General features: G+C 41.7%; 1 protein-coding gene across 31 annotated transcripts in view; it reads left to right on the forward strand.

The window, feature by feature from the left end:
• Positions 1-19,620, forward strand: part of LOC102962917 (zinc finger protein 660) — a 27,915-nt gene extending 8,295 nt beyond the window's left edge. For 7 of the 31 annotated variants that reach the window (XM_042956992.1, XM_042956993.1, XM_042956991.1 and 4 more), the window contains 2 exons: positions 237-363; positions 2,429-4,363. In XM_042956992.1, coding sequence (XP_042812926.1) covers positions 237-363; positions 2,429-3,870 — 1,569 coding nt within the window. In that variant the 3' untranslated portion in view covers positions 3,871-4,363. The other 24 variants (XR_006207765.1, XR_006207766.1, XM_042957006.1 and 21 more) reach the window with 24 other exon arrangements.
• Positions 19,621-23,381: the final 3,761 nt, after the last annotated feature.

The following is a 23,381-nucleotide window of genomic DNA, read 5'->3' on the forward strand; positions in this document are numbered from 1 at the left end:
CTCCGGGCCCTGGCCCTGGCCCATTCTGAAAGTGCTCCTGTGGTTTCCCAGCCTGATCGCACCCTCTGGAACTGGGTCCTGCCTGCTGAGTTCATGAACTCTGTTTCATCCCAGCTTCTCTCCCTCCAGCACCCCTTTGCCCACCAGGGCCCCACCCTGGGCTCTGGGTACCCTGATGTCTCTGCCCTGATGTATTGCCGGGAATATCCCTGAGCAATAGAAGCTTGTCATTCCAGGGTTCTGCAGCGTACGAGTTCCTGTCTGTGGACTATACCGAGAGGAAGTGGAAAGGTCCGGCACTCAGTCAGAGAGCCGTGTACCGGAGCCTCATGCCGGAAAATTATCGCAGAGTGGCCTCATTGGGTAATGATTCTGTTCCCCAGTAACGTAGTCTGCATTCTATACGTTTTCTTTGCTATGTGCTTCTTTTTCAAGTTTTTATTGCAGAAAGCTGCAAACGTAAGACAAAGTACAGAGAACAGTGTAATGAACTGTCACGCACCCATCACTCAGCTTTCGAATTATAAGCAGTGTCTTTATTTCATTTTCAATTGAGCTAGGTGGTTTGGTTAGAACTTGTAGTTGTAAGGAATAGGGAACCATTCGTGTTATTGTAAGTCCTGAGTTGTGTTACTTCAGTAAGGCTGAAGGAATGGAAACCCTGATCAAACCTGCCAGCTAGACCATCCTTTGGGAAATGGGGCCCATGGAAACTGGGCCCTGACCCAGAGCAGCACAGGGTCCTCAGCAACAACAGCAAATAATTTTTATGCCAGGGAATGTAGTAGTTGCTCCCTGCTTACCTGTTTTCTCCTTCCACGGCTACCTATTTTCTTCACTCCGAACCTTTTGTCCTCTCGTGGCATCTTCTTGATTAGACTTTCTGTTCCCTCATAATTTTTGCATGCTGTGGCTCCTAATGGCTTGGCTTCTCTCCTTGCCTCATTTCAGCTTAGAGCTCCTACTTGTTTTTAGTTTCTTTATTTTGCCCCATTTCCAGTTGCAGATTTACTTAGAGAGGGACTCCAAGGGTGGTTCAGCCATTAAGTATCATCTCTATTTGGGCAAACTTTGCTCCTGGCCACAGCAGAGGCTGATGTGTAAGGTACGGAGAAGCTACCCTTGGGCCTGGTGCCCTGGTCAGTCGTGGTCTGAGATGTAATGAGACCAGTTGTCATGAGGCACAAAGCACGGCTGCCTCAGCTTCCCCTTCAGGAACGACGGAGGCGGGACAGCTTCCTGGAGGGGGATGTTTTGGGGGCAGGTTCTCTGGATGGCAAGTCTAGGACAGTAGCCAAATCTGAAGAGGGTGGGTGGGCTTAGGAGCCAAGGAGCCCGATGTCTATAACTTTCCGTGTGCTAAAATGCCATGATGGGTTGTGGCCCTGCTTAAGATGTGATTAAAAGGAACCAACATTTTTGTGGTTAGCCATGACTGATTGCCTGCTTCTTCCCATCTTTTCTAGATTCCAAAGGAAAGATTGAACTGTTCAGTTTCCTATGATTCCAGATGACCAAGATACCAAAGACATATTTTGAGTCATATTTCAAATTATCGATCCCTTTCTTAATTTTCGTAGGAATGCAGTACTGCCTTCTACCAGTTCAGTGCTCCAGGGACTAGAGGACCCCCACTTTTAGAGCTCTGCTGTCCCCTGCATGCTTTTCTGAACGCATGGCTTCTCTGAATCTTGTCATTGTCCTCACACGTGAGAATCACTTTTTTTGGTCCGTTTGTTTCCTAATTGTGCTTGCCTACACTGTTTCTCATATTTGACTTGAGGTATTTGCCACTCCTTTCTCCCCTCAATATCTTTGCTGAGAACCGTGGAAGCAGACAATGGCATGGTTGGAAAGGATGTTAGAGTTCATCATTTTACTAAGTGACTTCTGTAAGATCACCCGTCTGTACAGTCTGTTCTCTTGCCCTCCAGTTGCTCTTTTTTTTTTCCTTTTAAGTTTATTTATTTATTTTGAGAGGGAGAGAGAACGCAAGTTGGGGAGGGGCAGAGAGAGAGGGAGAGAGCATCCCAAGCAGTCTCTGCTCGGCGTGGAGCCCAACACATGGCTCGATCCCACGACTGCAAGATCACGACCTGAACCGATATCAAGAGTCAGATGCCTAATCGACTGAGCCACTCAGGTGCCCCTGATTGCTCTTTTGAATTGGGTAATTAATTGGAGCAATTAAGAGCTATCAGGACAGAGCTCTGTCCACTCTCCCCCACCCCATCGTCCTTTCCCTCTTCATCTTTCTGTCCATGAAGAAAAACTTGAGCTAGTTCCCACTTTTGTCCTGTTCTTACTGTGTCGCCTCTTAATGTGTCCCCTAATGTGAAGGTTTTTTCAGATACGTAGATCCTGATGATTCTGTTTCCTTAATAGGATGCAAAATGAATAAAAGTTGTTTTCTTCTCTCTTTTGGCAGCAAATGAGGCTAGGATGGAGTGTCCAGATTTGCCTGCAAAGCAGGAAGTTTCTAAAGGACTGGGGTCATCTGATGGGACATCAGGAGGCCTCTGTGGGGTGGTTTCTGGGGAACCAGAGGCAGGAACTGCCTGTGAAGGTGCTTTAGAGAAGCTGGAAGGGCAACCCTCAGATGAGGAAGGGAGCAGACTGGAAAGTGACTTCTTCAAACTAACACACAAGGATAAAGGTAAATCCACAAAAGATGGATGTGATGAATATAAGGATCCAAGTCTGTCCTCTAGTGCTACAGAACATCAGAGAGTTCTCAAGGGACAGAAATTTTACCAGTGTGATGAATGTGGTAAAGCTTTCAATCGGAATTCGCACTTCATTGGGCACCAGAGAATCCATACTGGAGAGAAACCCTATGAGTGTAATGAGTGTGGGAAGACTTTCAGGCAGACCTCTCAGCTCATAGTTCATCTCAGAACCCATACAGGGGAAAAACCCTATGAGTGCAGTGAGTGTGGAAAGACTTACCGACACAGCTCCCATCTTATTCAACACCAGAGACTCCATAATGGCGAGAAACCATATAAATGCAATGAATGTGCTAAAGCCTTCACTCAGAGTTCCCAACTAATTGACCACCAGAGAACCCATACTGGAGAGAAACCTTATGAATGCAATGAGTGTGGTGAGGCCTTTATTCGGAGTAAAAGTCTCGTTCGACATCAGGTACTTCATACTGGTAAGAAACCTTACAAGTGTAGTGAATGTGGGAAAGCTTTCTGTTCTAATAGAAATCTTACTGATCATCAGAGAATCCATACTGGCGAAAAGCCTTATGAGTGTAATGAATGTGGCAAGGCCTTCAGTCGGAGTAAATGTCTTATTCGACATCAGAGTCTCCACACTGGGGAAAAGCCATACAAATGTAGTGAATGTGGGAAAGCCTTTAATCAGAACTCTCAACTTGTTGATCATGAGCGAATTCATACTGGAGAAAAACCTTTTGAATGTAATGAATGTGGCAAGGCGTTCAGTCTCAGTAAATGTCTTATTCGACATCAGAGACTTCACACAGGTGAAAAGCCCTATAAATGCAACGAGTGTGGAAAATCCTTCAATCAGAACTCACACCTCATTATACACCAAAGAATTCACACTGGTGAGAAGCCTTATGAATGTAATGAGTGTGGGAAGGTCTTTAGTTATAGCTCCAGTCTCATGGTACATCAAAGAACCCATACTGGGGAGAAACCCTATAAATGTAGTGATTGTGGGAAAGCCTTCAGTGACAGCTCACAGCTCATTGTACATCAGAGAGTTCACACTGGAGAGAAGCCCTACGAGTGTATTGAGTGTGGGAAAGCTTTCAGTCAGCGTTCCACTTTCAATCACCACCAGCGAACTCACATCGGAGACAAACATTCAGGTCTGGCTCGCTCAGTTTCTTAAGGCATGATTTTCCAAGGAACTTTGAATTAAGCTTTTATTTATAAGAAGGATGCTCATCCTGATCTCTTAAAACTGCTCCTCAAAATGTGCCATTCTCTGCATACTGTGCATTCTCTGCATTCTGGTGGGTCATGAAGGTAGAAAAGTGGGAGTCACCGTGTAATCCTTTCTCAGTCTTGGTAAAGTAAGGACTACACATTTCATGTACTTATAAGTTCATTTATTCGTTTGTCCATTCTGTCATTGGATTTGTTGAGAAATCCAGTTTCTTAGTTATGTATCCCATAATCAGATTGTGTGCTTCTCAAGGACAGAGATTCTATGTTTCTTAGTGTGCTACATCTCCTCCATTTTACCATCTGCATAAGTCACTTTCCAAGTCAGATTCATCTTTTTCTTTACTCTTGGCAAAGGTTCTCCCTATATAGATTTTAATTTTTTTAATGTTTATTTATTTTTGAAGGAGAGAGATAGGGCATGAGCAGGAAAGGGAGAGGGGCAGAGAGAAAGGGAGACACAGAATCTGAAGCAGGCTCCAGGCTCCGAGCTGTCAGCACAGAGCCTGACGACGCAGGGCTCAAATTCACGAGCTGTGAGATCATGACCTGAACCGACGTCGGGTGTTTAAGCAACTGATCCACCCACGTGCCCCATCCCTATAGATTTTAAGCTTCCACAATAATCCAGACCTTCATCACCTGTGTTCCCTATCTATAAAACCTTTTCTTCCTGTTTGCTAATGTATGTCCCTTAGATCCTTTCAGATCCCTCTAATCACTAAAAGGCTTTCTTGAAATCCTCCGTCATCCTTCTTAAACATCTATTTTTTTGACCTTACTGCTTCCAATTAGCTGGTGCTACAGCTGGTACAACTGTTGTTAAACTACCTTGTCAATTATTCTCAGTGTGTATGTGTATACTTTCATATCAACTTATTGTAGGCCCTTTGAGGCTAGATATGATATGTATTTCTTTTAGCATATAGATAATTTTCATATAGTAGTAGTTTAATAAATAATTTTTAAAAACTCTGTTCTCTAGGTGGACCATCCTTAAATTGGGCCTGATATCCCTGTTCTCACCCCAACTAGGGTAGAAGCTTCTAAAGATGGAAGCAGCATCTCATTGTGGAATATCACAAATGGGGGCCTTATTGAGAACTTCCCCATGTATTCTGGACATCTCACCACCATTACTTCCTTGTTGGTTTCTGGTACTTTATTGTGTTTAGGAAGTTTCCTTCTATTCCTGTTTTAGAAGAAGCAAGATAGTACAGTAGTATCCTACTCAAATCCTAGTATCCTAACTCAAATCCTGGCTTACCACTCATCTAGGGTATGTGGCCCTGGCCAAGTCACTTAGCTTCCTTGTGTGTCAGTCCTTCCATCTGTAAATTAAAGCTATGGTTGTGAGGATAAAATTAGTTCATTAGTAAGTATAAGGCATTTAGAACAGTGCTTGGCACATAGTACCCACTATAGCAATGATTACACTTAGAGTTGCTAAATTCTATCAAGTTTTTTAAAAATGTGTTGGTGTATGTCATCTATTCTTTTTGTAATTCATATTTTTTTGACAACCTTCCAAATAATTGAAGTTTCCTGGAAGTCCTGGAATAAAATCCATTTGTTTGTGATGATTTTTTTTTTTTTTTTTTAATGTAGAGAACTAGATTTAATTTACTAAGGTTTGGCTGGCTTTCCAAAATGTATATGGAAAGTTTATTTCTCTTTTGATTTCTGAAATAGTTTGCATAATGTGGGAATTATTCATTGAAGGCTAAAAATAGTGGCCAGATCCTTTTTTGAGGAGGAGGTAATTGGGAGGGACATATCTTTAGCAACATTTTGATTCTTCAGTGGTTGTACTCTTTAGATTTCTCCCTCTGTAAATTTTGGTAATATATATCCAGAAATCATTTTTACTGGACTGTTAAGTAGTGGCATAAAGGACCCCCACTTTATTTTTAAAAATTAGTGTGAATTTATACCCAGGAGATAGTTTAAGTGGTCAGATATGACAGTAAAGGTGCTAGGAGCTGGACACTTAATCGTCTTACCTCATATGCACATTATCCTCTTACCTCTTATGCACAGAAAGAAAATATTCCAAACCTATACTCTACATCCCCAACCCTAATTGTTCTGCTTTTAAATCTAGTAGGAAAGGTCAAGAGACTATGGGTACTAAAAAGTTACTGAGTTAGACAATACTCAGTACCCATTTCTGTACTAAATGGGAAACATTTCTGTCAAGGCATTGACCTCCTGCTATGAAGGATACTTTCATGAAAACTTTCACTTCATGAAAACCTCTAGTTGTTAGGGACAAATTGTGAGTATTCACAAGGTAGCTTTTGCTTAATGGAAAATATCATCCTCTGATTCTAACGTTAGGACATTTTCTAGCCTGATGGGGCCTCATGGAAGCACTTGTTCCAGCTGTATAAAGAGAAGGTGTCATGTCAGCTGGCTCCAGGTAACTAATGGTACAACTATTTGATCTAGAATAGGACAATGTAGATACTCCTCACTGAACCACAATAGTCTTCCCACTAATGTATGCACAGGGCTACGTAAGATGAGGTACAGACCCCCTGTTAAGGCATGTGAATGCTTTACATGAAACCACAGTAGGAAAGAACTGTATGATGACCCACCCCTTTTCTGACCTGTGGGTCTTCCTCAAGTGTTGCTTAGTTAGGAATTGTTGGCTCATTAAAAACAATGATAATCTGATAATCTAACAGGCTTTTCCCCCAGATCCCTTCCAGTTGCATTGTCTTCTATATGGATGATACATTTACAGATACTCAGTTTCCCAACTGAATGCCAACTTGGTGCCATATGGATTGTGGATGGAGATGAACAGAGTCAATAGTTACCCAATATTTGGCTATGGTGAGATTATTAGACAAAGTAATCACAGGACAATATATATTCCCCTTAGACTGAAGAGGGAGTGGTAACCTCAGCTGCATGCTCAGGGCCATGGGGCACAAATGTACATGGTCAGCCTTTAGATTGTATACATTAATTATATACTTTGAGTCCCATTTTGGAAAAAATTGAAAAATGTTATATCCCCTTACTGAGACTCTATGTTGCTGTCTATGTCTGTGACTGTCTATGTTGCTTCCCAAGGGTGGAGGGGCCAAAACAAATGCAATTACATCATAACTGTAGCAGCCCTGGCAAGTCATAGAGCATGTCCTGATGTCAAGAAGACACCACCAGTGAAACTCTCCAGTCAGCATTCAGGCTGCTTTGGCAGTGAGCAAAAATTGGTGACACTCAAGCTTTTCTTTGGGAACCACCACACTGGTGCCCTTAGGATTTGGGATGTATGCGGTCTATTACAGGGGCCATTTATGGAAAAGGTGGTCATGGCAGCTGCCATGGTGCTAAATATTAAACCACTAACAACTGTATTCTCTGAGCTGTATGTTTATTATGGACATCTATCCTAGTGAGCACTGGAGCAATGATAGTTGTGGTTTTTCTTTAAGAGACCTTAGAGAGCCACGTGGGAAAAACTAGACAATTCACCTCGTCTCCGGGGTTCCCTAAGTTTTCTTCTGAGAGTGAACATGTGGGATACTTGAACAGTAGGATCAGGAACAGCTGGGCAATTCCCAACCGTCTGCAGGAATAAGAGAAGTTGCACATCTGGCCAGGGGCCTCTGATTTGTCCAGAGCAATATGCTAGAGTCAAAGTTAATGAACAGCTTGTATTGGGGCAGAGGTAAAGGTGTGCCCCTACCTGCCCTGTCCCAAACAAGAATCTTTATGCATTCATCTATCAATAGCACGTTTATTTATTCATCTATCAATGGACACAGATTGCTTCCATATCTTGGCTATTGTATATAATGCTACAGTAAATATAGGGGTGCATATATCACTCGAAGTGAAGTATCCTGATCCTTTCTAACAGCCTGAGAGACCTATATTCAAATAGGCTGAATTTCCAAAGGGAAGCATTGCATTATCACTATTTTGACCAATAAAGTAAGACCTGAAAAACTGGATATTGACTTCATTTACCCAAATATGAGTTGGAATTTCTTTAGCTGGCAAATGTCATGATAAAGATGGAAATGCTGAATATTTAGGCAATTGTAACCCTCAAAATACCCTGATTCTGAACAGTGATGTCATTTTTGGACCGAGTGAATAGATTTTTGTCGGAAAAAAAGAATACGCTTATAGATAAAGGCAACAAATTGAATGAGGGGCACTGAAATTTGTATTTAAGTTTATTTATCTTAGAGAGCACACACTAGCAGGGGAGGATCAGAGAGAGAGAGAGAATCCCAACCAGGCTCCACACTGACAGTACAGAGCCCAAGGTGGGGCTTGATCCCATGAACTGTGAGATCATGACCTGAGTTGAAATCAAGAGTCAGATGCTTGGGGTGCCTGGGTGGCTCAGTTGGTTAAGCGTCCAACTTTGGTTCAGATCATGATCTCGTGGTTCATGAGTTCAAGCCCTGCATCGGGCTGCCTGCTGTCAGCACAGAGCCCACTTCAGATCCCCTGTCCCCCTATGTCTGCTCCTCCCCACTTCTCAAAAATAAACATAAAAAAAAAAAAGATGCTTAACTGATGGAGCCACCCAGGCACCCCTGGAACTTGTATTTTTAACATGGGTCCAACTGATTCTTATGCTTTCTAAAATTTGAGAACAACTGGGCTAGAATATTAAGGAGAGTAATCATTACCTCCTGGGACCAAATGTAGAGTTACCATGTTGAATCAGAATTAATGACCCCTCCCTCAAATAAAAGAATACATGAAAAGTTAGACTTAATTGGTCATAACTGTCTTAATGTACATGAATATTTTTCTTAAGTGTTTCTTGATATTGTGACAATAGTGTCATGGACCTGAGTTTTACGTCCAGGATCAACTAGGGGGCATGAACTTGTGTAAGTCTTATCATTTCTCTGAATCTCTGTTTCTCAGTCTCCTTCTTGAAATGTGGCAGGGTTGCTGTTTCACCTACATGAGCTAATGGATAAGAGAGCTCCTGGTACACTCTTATTCCATCTGCCTGTTTGACATTTTCACTTGGATGTCTAGTTGACATCTTTCACTTAACACATCCGAAATAAAACTATTGATCCTTTTCCCTAAAACCATTCTTCTTTCAGTCTACTCTATTTCTAAAAGGCAAACTTACTCTGGTTGCTCACATCAGTGACTGTAGAGTCATCCTTAACCAACAACCAATTCATTAGCAAATCATGTTGACCATGCCTTCAAAATATAGTTGACCCTTGAACAACACAGGTTGGAATGGGTCCATTTATATGTGTTTTGTTTTGTTTTGTTTTTTTTCCCCAGTAAATTTACTGGAAAAACTCGGAGATGTGGGCAATTTGGGAAAACTCACAGAAGAACTGTGTAGCCTGGGAATACAAAAAAATTTTAGGAAAAAATTGGTATTATTGTAAGAATTCAGTACATAATACATATAACCTACAGAAGTATGAATTGACTTATCTGTAAGGCTTCTGGTCAACAGGCTTAACACTAGCTAAGTTTGGGGGGAGTCAAAAGTGATATGTGGATTTTTTACTGCACAGGGTCAGTGACCCTAACCCCTGCATTGTTCAGGCATCAGCTTTATACGCAGAAGCATTTCTCATCACCTCTCATTTCTAAACTAATCCAAGCCTTCATCGTTTCTCATCTGGAATACTACAATAGCCTCAACCTCCCAGCTTCTACTCTCACCCGCCTACAGACTATTCTCAACAGAGCAGCTAAAGCAAAAATTTTAAAACGTTATGCCATCTAGTGAAATGTCCATGTCAGGTTTTTGTCAGAATGACCAGGGACTACCAGCAAGAAATTTGCAGAATTTGTGGGAACAAGTTTCTTGGCTTCTTTTGTATCTAATAGCTAATAAACCTTGAATATGTGGCAAGAAAAGAAAAAGGTAAGATCATGTCACTCCTTGGTTCCCAAACCCTCCAATATTATTTGTGGCACATCCAAAGTCCTTATGGTCTATAAGGACTGAAATGTGTGCCCCACCTCCCTCCTGATTACAAGGCCTTTGCTCCTGATTGTTCCCTTTGTTAGGAATACTCTTCCCCCAGAGGTATTTATTTATCATTGCATCCCTTGACTCGAAAGTAAGCCTCACGAGGCAGCGAGTTCATTTTCTTCACTACCTCATCTGCAGCGTCTAAAACAGTGACATAGTAGGCACGCAATACGTATTTTTATACGCTGCGGGTAAGCGGTAACTGCACCTGGCTTGGAGGCTGAAAGGCACGGGATCTGTGGAAGGAAAGATGAACGTGACTTCGGGGAGCCTCTCGGGTAGAGAAGGGCTTCCCAGTTGATTGGTTCCTCTTCCCGCCCTAACCACGTCTCTCCCTGGCTCCACCCCTTTTGGAGCCCTCGAGAGTTAATCTTCCGCACTCCCCCAGCCCTTGCATCCTCCCAGCCGATGCCCGGGCAAAAACTGCGGGAGGCGGGGCAAGAGGTCTCCTGAGGGGGCGGGAGGCTCCAGCCTCCGGGACACAGAGATGCGGAAACCTCCAGATGCCTAGAAGGGCCGGAGGGTGAGGGTGGGGGTTAGCGGGGAGTCCGTGACGCAGTTCCTTCTCCGCTGTGTTCCAAGATGTGGGTCGGGCGCTTTCGGTGAGGGGTATGTGGCAGGCTGGCGTGGGGGTCGGTCCGCGTTCGGGGAGTGGGTGGGGCCACCGCCCGGGAGCCGGGCCTCCTTGAGGGCAGCACGCTCGGCGACAGGGAGGAGGTGTCTACTTGGGTAGTTGTGGGCCTCTCCGTGGGCCTCTTCCTCCCCGCGTTCGGTGCTGCCCCTTTGTCCGGGGTCTCCTTTCTCACTCCGCGTAGCTGCTCGCTCTGACCGAGCTGATAGTGGTGACAGAACTTTGTCATCCCCGCCCCTAGTCAGCAGGCTGCCCTGGTCACAGCAGTCGAGATCCCAGCCAGGCTCAAAGGACTCCACCACCCGTCTTCGACACCGGTTTGAATCGGAACACCGGTCCGTTCCCCGCTGTGTTCCCAGGAAGGAAAGGAACTCAGGAGGACAGGGTTTTCCCGAAGGTTGCTCGCTCATCCATCCATCCATCCATCCATCCATCCATTCATTCATTCATTCAACAAATCCTCATTGAGTACCTACCACTAGATGCTAGGTCCTGTGGTTACAGTTGTGTACAAAACAGAGGTATTTTCTGGTAGGGAAGAGATGGAAGAAGCTTGAAGGGTTAGAAGCAGAGTCTGGGAATCTGGAGAGGTTGAAAACAAAACGAATTGTGAGGGCCGGTAACTCTCAGAAATAGGTAATTGTTAAAAAAACAAGAAACAAGAAAACATTCTCCTCTTATCCTCCCTTTAATTAAGGGCTTAGTTTTCTCTTTAAAGATATTTGACTCAGCAAGGTTCCCTTCTCATCCCTCTGCTGCAGACGTCTGCTGGAAAAAGTTGGGTTGCAGTTGGAATTTATTTTGCGGTTAGAGAAGAATCTGGGAATTTTTAGATATCAAACAGAACAAGTGAAAAGCAGCAACTGTAGTTTGATAGAATGAGGGTTACCTTCAGACGCAGATTTGCCTCTCACCTGCTGCACAACCTTTGTCAAGTCACTCAGCCTCTGGGAGCTTCATTTCCTCATCTTCAGAGTGGGAATTATCACCCTTACTGCTCACAGTTCTTTGGGAAAGGAAGGTGCCCAGGATGTGACACTGCCCTGAGTGTCCACTGGGAGTTGAGCTCTCCGAGAACTCAATCGTTTCTGTCTGTTTACAGTGATTCAGCATCCCATTAGGAACTTCCACACCAAACTCAAGGAAGAGATCAGGCAAGATCTGTGCTGGGCAGATCTTTGGAGTGAGGCTGTCTGTGCTGGGCAGGTGAGACCTGTGCTGTGAAATTTGTTATCTGGGGACAGGAATCCTACATGCTAGAGAAAGGGGACCACAGCTGAAAGGGAGCGTTTCTGGATGGCTATTTACTGAGGAGGAAAGAAGCAGAGAAGTGGGAGTGGGGCCTCTGGACCTTGAGGAATAGAGTTTGGGGATGGGAGGAAAGGTAATATAGTTGAACTCAACTTTGGGCGTCAGGAGACTTGGACTTGAGCCGCAGCTTTCCTCTAAGTTTCGGTCTCCCCATCACGGCATTTTAATATAGGACACCAGGAGGTCTGGACGATCTGTTCTAGCTCTGACATTCTGAGAATCTCTGCCTAGGTCAGTTTCTCAGGGAACTGGGGCCCCTGGATGGCCCCGTTGCGACAGCATTGCTGAGACTGCAAATATACTGTCACGGTGTTCAGACAAGTATGAAGGACTAAAGGGATGAACAAGTGGAGGTCAGATGCGATCCTCACCGTCCCTACACCCAGATTGAATTAAAATCTTAAATTTGTTTAACATTTCAAATCATACAACATTTACTTAGCCCTCTTTGTGCTAGGAACTTTGTGGGATCCACATATGAATACCATGGGCCTTGCTCTTTGGGGCTTAGAGCTGAGTGTGTACTTGTGAGGCAGAGTGACACAGGCATACACCCAATTAATTCTAGTATAAAGCAACTCTAGTTTATATTACAGATTTGTTAAGGTGTTTCCTCGAAGTACAGAGATTTCTATATGGTAAAATCTATCCAGTTTGGCCATGACGTCAGGCTTTGTTTTATGTTTAAGGCACAGGCCTTTTTCTTCCTGAGGTCAAGTAGTTCCTCTGATATTTTCTCCCAGTTCTTTTATTTTTTTTCCTTTCAGTTAAAAAAAAAATTGTTTTATTTATTTTTGAGAGAGAGAGTGGGGGAGGGGCAGGGCAGAGGAGGACAGAGGATCTGAAGCAGGCTCTGTGCTGACAGCAGTGAGCCTAATGCGGGGCTCAAACTCACAAACCATGAGATCATGACCTGAGCTGAAGTTGGACGCTCAACTGACTGAGCCCCCAGGTGCTCCTTCCTTTCGATTTTTTTGAAATTTATTTATTTACTTATTTATTTATTTGAGAGAGAGGGTGCAAGTGAGTGAGAGGCAGAAAGAGAGAGGGAGAAAGAGCTAGACAGAGAGACCCATGAAGGGCAGAGAGAGAGATGGGTGGGGGGGAAGCAGGGCTCACCTGAAGTGGGGCTTGAGCTCACTGGATGTGGGACTTGAATTCATGAACCGTGACCCCATGACCTGAGCTGAAGTCAGATGCTTAACTGACTGAGCCACCAGGCACCCTCATTTTTATCTTTCATTCATCTGTCTGTCTGGAATATTCAGGTGTTCCCTCTTATTCCTCACCCCATTGCAGCCAATCAGTAACCAAGGGCCATGTGACCACTGCTCAGAGTGACCTGAACAGGCAGGTGATGTGGCGAATTAAGGGAATACAACATCCCAAGGTAAAACCTCTTTGTCTTTCTCTTTCTGCTCTTTGTGAATTTCTCACAGCCTGAACTGAATGGTGGTCCTGAGATCAGAACACTCACCCATCCATCTCAGGGATTTGTGGGTCAGAAATCTGGGGGGCCTCATTGGTTCTCATCCGTTTACCAGTTGTCTGAGAGTGTGCTTTTATGCACAGTTGCTTGGGTATCTCTAGTGTCCTGCTGGCTCTGTGGTCTCCTCTATCCCTGCTCCTACTTCTCCAGCCAAGAGTTCACTTTCCCTCCTAGTTTTCTGAGGGAATTTTCCATCCAGTCAGGCAGAGGACAAATAGTTAGGTTTCCATTTGACCAGTTTCTCCTCGGATTGGCCCTCCCTGATCTGATAAGTCTTGCTTCCTTCTCCGGTCCCCCAGAACTGCCCTGGGTTTCCTTATGCACATCCTTGTGCATTTCTCTTTCTCCCTTCCTACTCTTCTAATCCAAATCCCAAATCTCCATCTCAGTGAGCTTATACTTTCTCATGACTTCCTCTGTCACCTCTTATTCTTAAATTTGCATTCCTGACATATTCTTCCTCTTCTTATCTGAAGTGTTTTCCTACATCTTCATCTTTCTCAGTGACACTACCATTATAGATATTTAGACCTGGATCTGATAACCTTGAATTCTCTCTTTTAGTCATCCTCTGTATCTAGTCTGATAAAAGTGTATGCTTTCCTGGAAACAGCTGGACTTCATTGTTCTCTATCCTGTATTTATCCTGGACTGGGGTCTGACTATCTCATTCATTTGTTCATTCATTCAACAAACATTTATTGGGCACCTAGAAAGTGGCAGACCCTCTAGTGGTCACCCATACTGCATTCCTAAAGTTGTCTCTCAACTCATTTCCCTTCCTCCATTCCTTTTTTTCACCTCTAACCCATCCAGGCTAATCTTCCTAAAGCATTTTTTTTTTTTTTAAGATTTTTATTTGAAGTGTAGTTGACATACAATATTATACCCTAAAGCATTCTATTCCCAATTTCACTTTTATGTAGGATGATAGAAAACTTACTGTTCAAACTTGGTATACTTTTGTTAGTTAAGGGGGCTGCCGTTAATGATGCTGGAATAGCAAGTATAAACCAGCACTGTTCTGGGACAACCAGGATATATGAGCACCCTACTCCTAGGTAGCGTCTCTTGGATTATTTCTTTTTATGTCCCTCAAATGCGACTCATAGGATACCCAGCTGCCTCTCTCCAGTTTTCTACTTCATGATGCTGAGAGAAATATTAATGTGCTGGGATGTGGAGGGAAGTATGGGGACGAGGGACAATGAATGATCATGCTTGAAAAACTGTATTCTTGACAAGTGAGAGTGAGAGAGAACAGCAAGGTAGAAAAAGAATATAGAATCGGGAAAGAAAATGAGAATGGTTGGTACTCGTTTCAAATTATATATCAAATATATAATATATATTAAATTATATCCATATATACCCCATAATTTCAGCGTTCAGGCTCATATGACTTCAGGCAACGTAATTTTTTCATTCCTTTATTTGTTCGTGAAAAAAAATTTTTTTTTAGTGCCTACTATATGCCTGGAACTGTGCTAGATGCTGGGAAGACAAAGGTGAACAAAATGGACAGAATTCCCGCCATCGTGAAGCTATGTGATAGTGTAATCTCCCACCTATTTCTAAGTACACTGGCCCTGTGCAAGTCATTTCCCATTTCCTTCTGAGGAAACAATTCCTTCCTCTTCTGGGGCTCAGCCAAAGGTTTGCCTTTTTAAGGCACCTTTCTCCGAGCATTCCTGGCCCCAATAATCACTCCCTTCCCTAGCCCCCTTCACCTCCTAATTGGGTACTTCATAAATTTTAATTTGGTCTCTTAGTTTTTTGCCATTTATTCTATTGTAAGCTCCTTAAAGGTAGGTGTGATACTTTATGCTTATATTAGTGTGCCCAAGCTGCCGTAACAAAATTCCATAGACTGGGTAATTTAAACAACAGACATTCCTTTTCTCACAGTTCTGGAGCCTGGAAGCCTAAGATTAAGGTGATCACCTGATTCAGTTTCTGGTAAGGACTTAGGACTCTCTTTCTGGCTTATAGATGGCCACCTTCTTACTGTGTGCTCATATGGCTGTCCTCAGTTTGTTGGGGGGAGGGGAGGCAGGAGTGGAAACAAAAGTGAGCTCTCTCTCATGTCTTACTGAAAGGACACACTAATCCTGTCAGATCAAGGTTCCACTCTTATGATCTCATTTAACCTTAATTACCTCCTTAGAGGTCACATCTTCTAATACAGTCATATTGGGGATTAGCCATGTAAATACCTGGCTATTAACATTTTCCATGGATACCTCTTTCTTGAAAGCCACAACAAGATCTTTTCCATAGCAGCCTTGAACAATAGAATAGTTATGTCACTAGCTAACTGGGAAGCTTCAGATCAGTCATGCCTAGAAATGAGACATACTGGCTTCAAGGCATTGTCTCGTTCTGAATCTCTAAAATCCTTTGTTCTAGTAGTTATGGGAATCCATTCCTCTAAAGTCATTTCCCAACTTTTCCTAAGTAATACTTATAAAAAGATACTTATTAAAAATACAAGTTAGCAGAACACAGTTTGCTTAGCAAGATTAGAGCCCTCAATAGCGGTAAATATATAAACTTACCCACTTCTTCATCCATCCATTCATTCATACTACCGAGAGTGTGTATTTTCTACTTTTAGTTTGTATTTTTCTCCTTTTCTGCAATAATGCTTTTAAAAATTTTCCCTGTTAGATCCAAAACAGAGATTTGTACAAAGTAGAATGCTCAGTAATTACTACTTTAAAGCGTGTATGAAGAAAAGTTTCAGAGAAGATTACAAATGAAAAAACAACTCAAAAAGAACCATCAACTTTCTCAGAGAGAATTTTGGAAGTGGCTTCACTTACTGTCTGACTCTGCTTTGCAGGCCTCTAGCTTCTTACAGATTTTCTTCCTGTTTGATTAGGAGGGGTAGCGGCAGCTGGATGTGAGTGTGCTTCAGGATCCTGACAAGAGTCCGCCCCCTTACCATCATTTTCTCTGCCTCCCCCTTATATCATCGGCACAAGTTCGTATGTATGTGTCCCTGTATGGCATCAGTGGCACCTATGTTCCTGAGATATGAACTCTAACCTCAGTTGGAGGTTCTCATCCTTCCTCGCTTGTCTTCAGCACTCACCATTGGACATGCTTCTCCTTCAGAGAGTGTGACTCAGTTTATCACAAAGCTATGAGACAATGGAAACTGGTCAAACTTTTATGAAAGGCAAAGGCAGTACTGCAAAACAATTTCATTTCTTCTGACTCAATAACTCACTTGTAGAGCTTTTATCCTAGGAATATATTTCAGTAGGAAGAAAACTTTGTTTAAGTGATCATGATAGGGGCTCCTGGGTGGCTCAGTCGGTTAAGGGTCCGACTCTTGGTTTCTGCTCAGGTCGTGATCTTACGATTTGTGGGATTGAGCCCCAAGTTGGGCTTTGTGCTGACAGCGTGGGACCTGCTTCAGATTCTCTCTCTCCCTTACTCTCTGCCCCTTCCCCATGCTTTCTTTTTCTCTCTCAAAAATAAATTAATAGACTTAAAAAAAAGTGATCATGATAGCATTATTGACAGTGGTTAAACCTCAGGGAGCAACAGAAATGTCTGACACTAGCAAAATTGTAGGTAAATGATAATGAATTCAGTTGGCAGTGTATTATATAGTCATAAAATGATCTTATGATTAAATAGCAATGTGGAAGATTACGTATGAAAACTTGGAGAAGTAGGATACAAAATTATATCTACCATATATTTGTGATTATATGACTATAAATATGGACAAGTCTGGAAAGGAACATAGTAAAAGGAACATTAATTATGTGTTCGTATCATGCAGTCATCTTTCTGTTTTCTTTTTATGACCCAATCTTCTCCATATTTGAGATATGCAAGGATTACCTGTATGTCCCAAGTTTCATGTTAAATTCTTTGGGAAGTTCCTGCTCATTCCTGACATGGGTTTCATGTATTGGCCCCTTTTGGTTGTGCCGTCTCCTACTTTCACCCTTTTGCCACTATTAGATACTTTACCATTGTATCATGCAAGGTCTTATCAGAGTTTCCCGTGCCATATTTTAGCTAATCCTGTTCCCCCCCTCAGCCTCTGAGTTTCACACTGTAGATTTAGTGATAGCTTGTCAGAGTGGTAGCTTGATGAGAAGCGGAATGAGCACATGTGGCTAGATTCAGCTACAGAGCAATCCCTACAAAGTAGGCTATGGTGTGACTAGGCTCCAGTAGGCTCTGGTATTAGAAGAACTGTGTTACCCCTTATTAAGACAGGTCTTAAGAACAGAGATGTGTATAGGGGCCTCATACCTGGACTTAGACCAAAACATGAAATCTTAGTCATACCCCAAGACAATCTCAGTTGCTGATCATTGAAACAATTCTTGAGCATCTGTTTTGTGCCAGCCACTATATCATTGGTATTAGGGGAATCGGTCAGCAAGAACTAAAAGCCAAACTATTTTGAAGAGCTGGTAAACTAAGGATCTTTCAGTTCATTTTGTCTAGGGACCAGATGAGGAGTTAGTTAGATGACTCCAATTCTGGGAGTAGAGTATAAGATAGGAGGAAACCAGGGTGGATTTTATATTACTCATTGCTGATCCTGATCCTGGACCTGTTGGGTTCCTGTCCTGTCTTCCCTTAAGCCTTTACCTCGGCCTCTGGGTCTACCCTTATTTTTCTCATCTTATTTGTAATCAGTTCTCTCTTCCTCTTCCTTGTAAGGCCCTGTGATCTACCACATCTTGTTATCTTTGGATAATTCTCCTTCCTCTAGTGTAGAGAATGGGTGATATGTGCAATTTCTCTTTCTCCTGTCAGATGGTGAAACTGGGACTGAGGAGGTGTTGATTCCAAAGTATCATTCCTGAAAAGTCAGAATCTCACACTTTGAAGAGAACTCCACAGAGGTGTTGCCAGGGAAGTCAAAATTTAGAAAGCTCCTCTGAAAGGAAAGAGAAGACTCAAGAGGCCAATGTGATGCTTCAGGCAAGAGAAAATGAGGAGAAAGACCAGAAACTTCAGACATAAGACAGTTAAAGACAATAAAACACTTACAGAAGTGAGTGAGCAAGAATCTGAAAAAGATGGTAGTCAGTGCTTGGATACTGCAACAAACATGAAAATCCATGCTGGAAAGAGACAGTATGTATGTACTGAGTGTGGGAAAGCCTTTAGTCAGAGTGCAAACCTTACAGTACATGAGAGAATCCACACAGGGGAGAAACCCTATAAGTGTAAAGAGTGTGGAAAAGCCTTCAGTCATAGCTCCAACCTTGTGGTTCATCGGAGAATCCACACTGGACTGAAGCCCTACACATGCAGTGAATGTGGGAAATCTTTCAGTGGTAAGTCACACCTCATTCGGCACCAGGGAATCCATAGTGGGGAGAAAACTTATGAATGTAAGGAGTGTGGGAAAGCCTTTAGTCGGAGTTCAGGTCTTATTTCACATCACAGAGTTCATACTGGGGAGAAGCCCTACACTTGTATCGAGTGTGGGAAAGCCTTTAGCCGTAGTTCAAACCTTACTCAACACCAGAGAATGCACAAAGGAAAAAAAGTTTACAAGTGTAAGGAGTGTGGGAAAATATGTGTCTCTAATACAAAGATTATGGACCATCAAAGAATTCACACAGGGGAGAAGCCTTACGAATGTGATGAATGTGGAAAAGCTTTCATTTTAAGGAAGACCCTTACTGAACATCAGAGACTTCACCGTAGAGAGAAACCTTACAAGTGTAATGAATGTGGGAAAGCTTTTACTTCTAATCGAAACCTTATTGATCATCAGAGAGTTCACACTGGCGAGAAACCCTATGAATGTAATGAATGTGGAAAAACCTTCAGACAGACTTCTCAAGTTATTCTACATTTGAGAACCCACACTAAGGAGAAACCCTATAAATGTTGTGAATGTGGGAAAGCCTACCGTTATAGCTCACAGCTTATTCAACACCAGAGAAAACATAACGAGGAGAAGGAAACCTCATAAATGACATGTATTGTGGATAGTAGGCCTAACTGCTACTTTTTGGAAAAACAGGCTTTCATTGTTATCAACCTTAATTCAATTTCTGAGACTCCATACGGGGGAAGTTACCAGAAGTAGACAAAGATTAACAAAGGGATATTCATGCCAGCATCATATATAACTGAAGGAAGAGAACTAGATTTTCAGTAACACTGGGTTTAAATGAATAATGGTCTATCCACATGATGGTTTTGCAGCCATTATAAACATTTTTAAAGAATATTTAATGCCATGGGGGAAATTATTTGTATAAAATGGAAGATAAAGAAAAAACAAGTTTGATCCAAATTTAAAAAAAAAAAGATTTACGTATAGGAGAAAAATGAGAATGAAATAATACCAAACCAAAATGTTAACAGTGATTACCATTGGGTGATAGAATTATAGGCGAATTCTATTTTCTTCCATATACTTTTCTATGCTTCTTAAAGACTTTTGTACAATGAGAATGTACTACTTTTATATTCAGGAAAGTACAGTATTTTTTTAATTGCAATGAGTATACATGCTCATTTTCACTCAGCAGTGTTAGGAAGGTGTGTAGAACATAGACCCTAAACTCATGGGATTCCACCTTAATACTGGCACTTAGTAGCAGTGGAACCATGAGGAGGTCGTTTCCTTTTAGAGCCTATTTCCTGTTTATTAAGTCATAAACACTAGATATTGATCTTTTGCAGTTTTAGAATAAGCTGACTTTACAGGCTGTCAACATGGTGTATAATCCACTTAATCACTGTTAGGTTAAAAGAACAGCAAAAATTCACTATATTCTTTCCCACAGTTGTTGAAGGATCTGCAGATAATAGAGGCTTCATTTTTTCAACATATGTCTACAAAACCAGAAAAAAATGTCCTCTTATGAAACTGAAATTGCAAATTGCAGGTTCCTAACCTGTAAAGATGCAGTCAGCATAACCTAAAACTAGGGAAAGACACTGCCTTCTCACGTTATGTACAATTTAGTAGTTAAAAGCACAGACTTTGGGATCAGAGACATGTTCTGATCCCAGATTTGCCACATACTAGCTTGTCAATTTTGGACAAGTTATTTAACTGCTCTGAGCCTTCAACTTATCTGTAAAAAGGGAATAACTACCTATCTCACAGAGTTGTGATGATTTAATGAGATAATGCACGTATTGTGTGACAAGGCTAGCACATAGTAAATGAAAATAGCTTAAGTATGGGACATTGGAGCATTGTTTCTAAACACGTAGAGTGATTCAGGAAAACCCTTACGTAAGGTAGCATTTAGGACATTTTCGGGTGTAATGAACACAGTATCAAGTACTAGTAGCGAAAACCTTAAGAACATTGATTGTTTACTTATGGGGAAGGCTAGAGGTAAGCAGTTCCAAGTTTGGTTTGGCAACTGAGCAATTCACTAAACTTAAGTCTTAACTCCATAATTTTCAGCACATTGGCTTTCATTTTTGGAGCCTCCTGGTAGTAAGATGTTGGCTATAGCTACAAGCTCTTCTCTTCACACAACTCTGTTTCAAAGTCAGGAAGTGAGGAAAGGAACTGAGGTTTTCTGATCTGTTTGCTTTCTTCCTTTTATCACCGAGAAAAACCTTTCTCAAAAGAAGGGCGGGATGCTATGCAGTCAGTACTACAGGCGTTTGCTAGCTTCCTCTGCCTTTCTTTATGTCTGGTCCTTTGAGAAGGCCTTAATCCATTTTCAATCAATATATAAACCTTTAAGTCCTTAGCTCAAAATCCATCTGGGAATACTTAGAATCTGCTCATTCTTAAATGTGGTCCTCCTCTTTCTTTGTATGCAGTGAATCCCTAAGCCTAATGCCACTTGTCTTATGCACATAGTGAAGTATTGTTATCCCATAACATTTGTACAAGAAAATTGAGCCTCAGTGAGGTTAGGTGACTGCTAGTTAGTGATTGGAATGAGGGTTTGAACTCAGATCTGAGTGTTAAGTCCACGCTTTCTTCATTATACCAAAGTACCTCTGCCTGCCATGGTGGTTCTGTACATGAGTGGGAGGCCAGTTGGGATTCTCCTGAGTGAAAGGTAATTGTATCTGGATAGTTATTTGACCATGGTTTCATGAGGAAGATGCTATCTATCTCCTCTGAGTTTGATTTATGGTTTATCTCTGCACCTTGTAATCTAGTTTAATGATTATATATTTCTGCCTTTCTCTTACTGGAGAAAAAGAAGCAAAGGTTGTGAAGGGTATAGTTGTGTGAAAATGGATTGTTTGGTTTTGTCCTATTTTGATAGGATAGTGGCTTATGTGCAATTATGTGATGTAATTGTCCCTCTTGGCACAGTTATTCAAAGCAAGGTTTGGAGGCTCTGGAATGGATTTGCTGCATTCCAGGGATAGAACTGTTGTATCACCATTGGGTAGGCACTTCCCTGAGAGTCTGGGCGGACACAAGAGTAGAGTAACCTACATGGAGCAGTGAGTTACACTACTAGAGCAGTAAGGGTCCTTCCATCATTTTTCCCTTGTCACATGTCCTTTTAATATTAAAGAAGGTGTTTGTAATTAGTATACTTTGCCTTTTGTCACGTCAGCCATCCTCACCTGCTGATTACCTATGTGGAAACTCCCCATGACTAATGTCTATTGGCTGTCGAAACTAAGAAAACAGGCAGTTGCCTTCTTGTGTGCCTGTCAGAGGTTATTTTTTGAGCACTAATTATTACTGAGCAGAGTTGTTGATGCTTTTTATATGTTACTGAGCAGGTAACCTCTGACCAAAACATTTTCCTATTACTGTGTCATAGTGCCTGAGATTCTTTCGTCCTATAAGCTTTCTTTTTCATCTTAAAAGACTTTTGTGATCTTCAAGAGGAAATGCCTTCTGGAAGGATACTGTGTCATCTCAAACCCAGCAATCTGAATACAGATCTTCACATTTCTTGTCCCAGGCAAGCTACAAGAATAGACCCTCACCCATTTTCTAGGCTGATACTTGTCTTAGGCTGCAGGAGTACATGTTGATAAGCGGTCCCCATACCCTTTCAGATAAATATTCTGCAATATAATCTGAACTGATAATCCACCTTCCTCCAGGGACTTTTTCAAGACTGTCAGCTGTTTATTTCAGTCAGAGTTTAATTATGAAGTTCTTACCACACTTTCAGGCCTTTTCATGATACACTCTAGATTCAGAGTCTGTGTTTTTTCCAGCTTCCGGTACTAATGGAAACCTAGTTGTTGCTTAATAGCAGTGCTTCCTCTGCAGCCCCTCAATTGTTAGTTTTTGTCTCCCTCAATCCATTTACCTGTCTTTACTGCATTTCTTCTCTATTCTCCATTAAAAAAAACCCAGCTGTTTTGAAATATACATCATTAGACTACTGTGTATTACCCATCCCTGTTTTTATTATCTACTGGCTTCCTGTGCACTCACACTTACTCATGTGTTTAGTATCCAGAATATTCCTGAGGAATATGAAGAGGTGATATTTTTAGCCACAGACATCCCAGTTGTGTAGAATTGCTCTTGTGTGGAATTGAAATATATGTATCTCCTTTTAGTTGAGGAAGTATGGAAATAAAGTTTCATTTTATATAGCCTTGGTTAAAGGGAAATGTGAAAGATAAAGAATTCTGCATACAGAGGAGAGAATCTCCCTAGGCTTAGAGATATTTTTTATTGATGGTGTATACTATATCAGGGCTTACTTGGAACAGAGAAGAAAATCAAAACCCAAAACGGCTTTAAATAACTGAACAATTCTGTTGCATTTAAATCTCGTAACACCAAATTTCATGTTTGCTCTATATTCTCAGTGATAAACTTCCTTTTTTAAAAAATTTTTCCACTTAATATAAACAATTCCATTTAATATAAATAAAATAGTATGCTCATATTATTAGATTGTTTTTAGAAACTAGACTGTCTTTAATCACCTCTGATGTTAGAAAACTTTTTGCAGGACATACTTATAATTCCTCCAATAAATCTGTTGTTATTTGCTTGTTTTAAATATCACTGATTTTTTTTTTTTCGTGTTGTTTCCTTTGTTCAGAGTGGGA

The sequence above is a fragment of the Panthera tigris genome, chromosome C2 (genome assembly GCF_018350195.1).
Source record: "Panthera tigris isolate Pti1 chromosome C2, P.tigris_Pti1_mat1.1, whole genome shotgun sequence".
Taxonomy (NCBI): domain Eukaryota; kingdom Metazoa; phylum Chordata; class Mammalia; order Carnivora; family Felidae; genus Panthera; species Panthera tigris.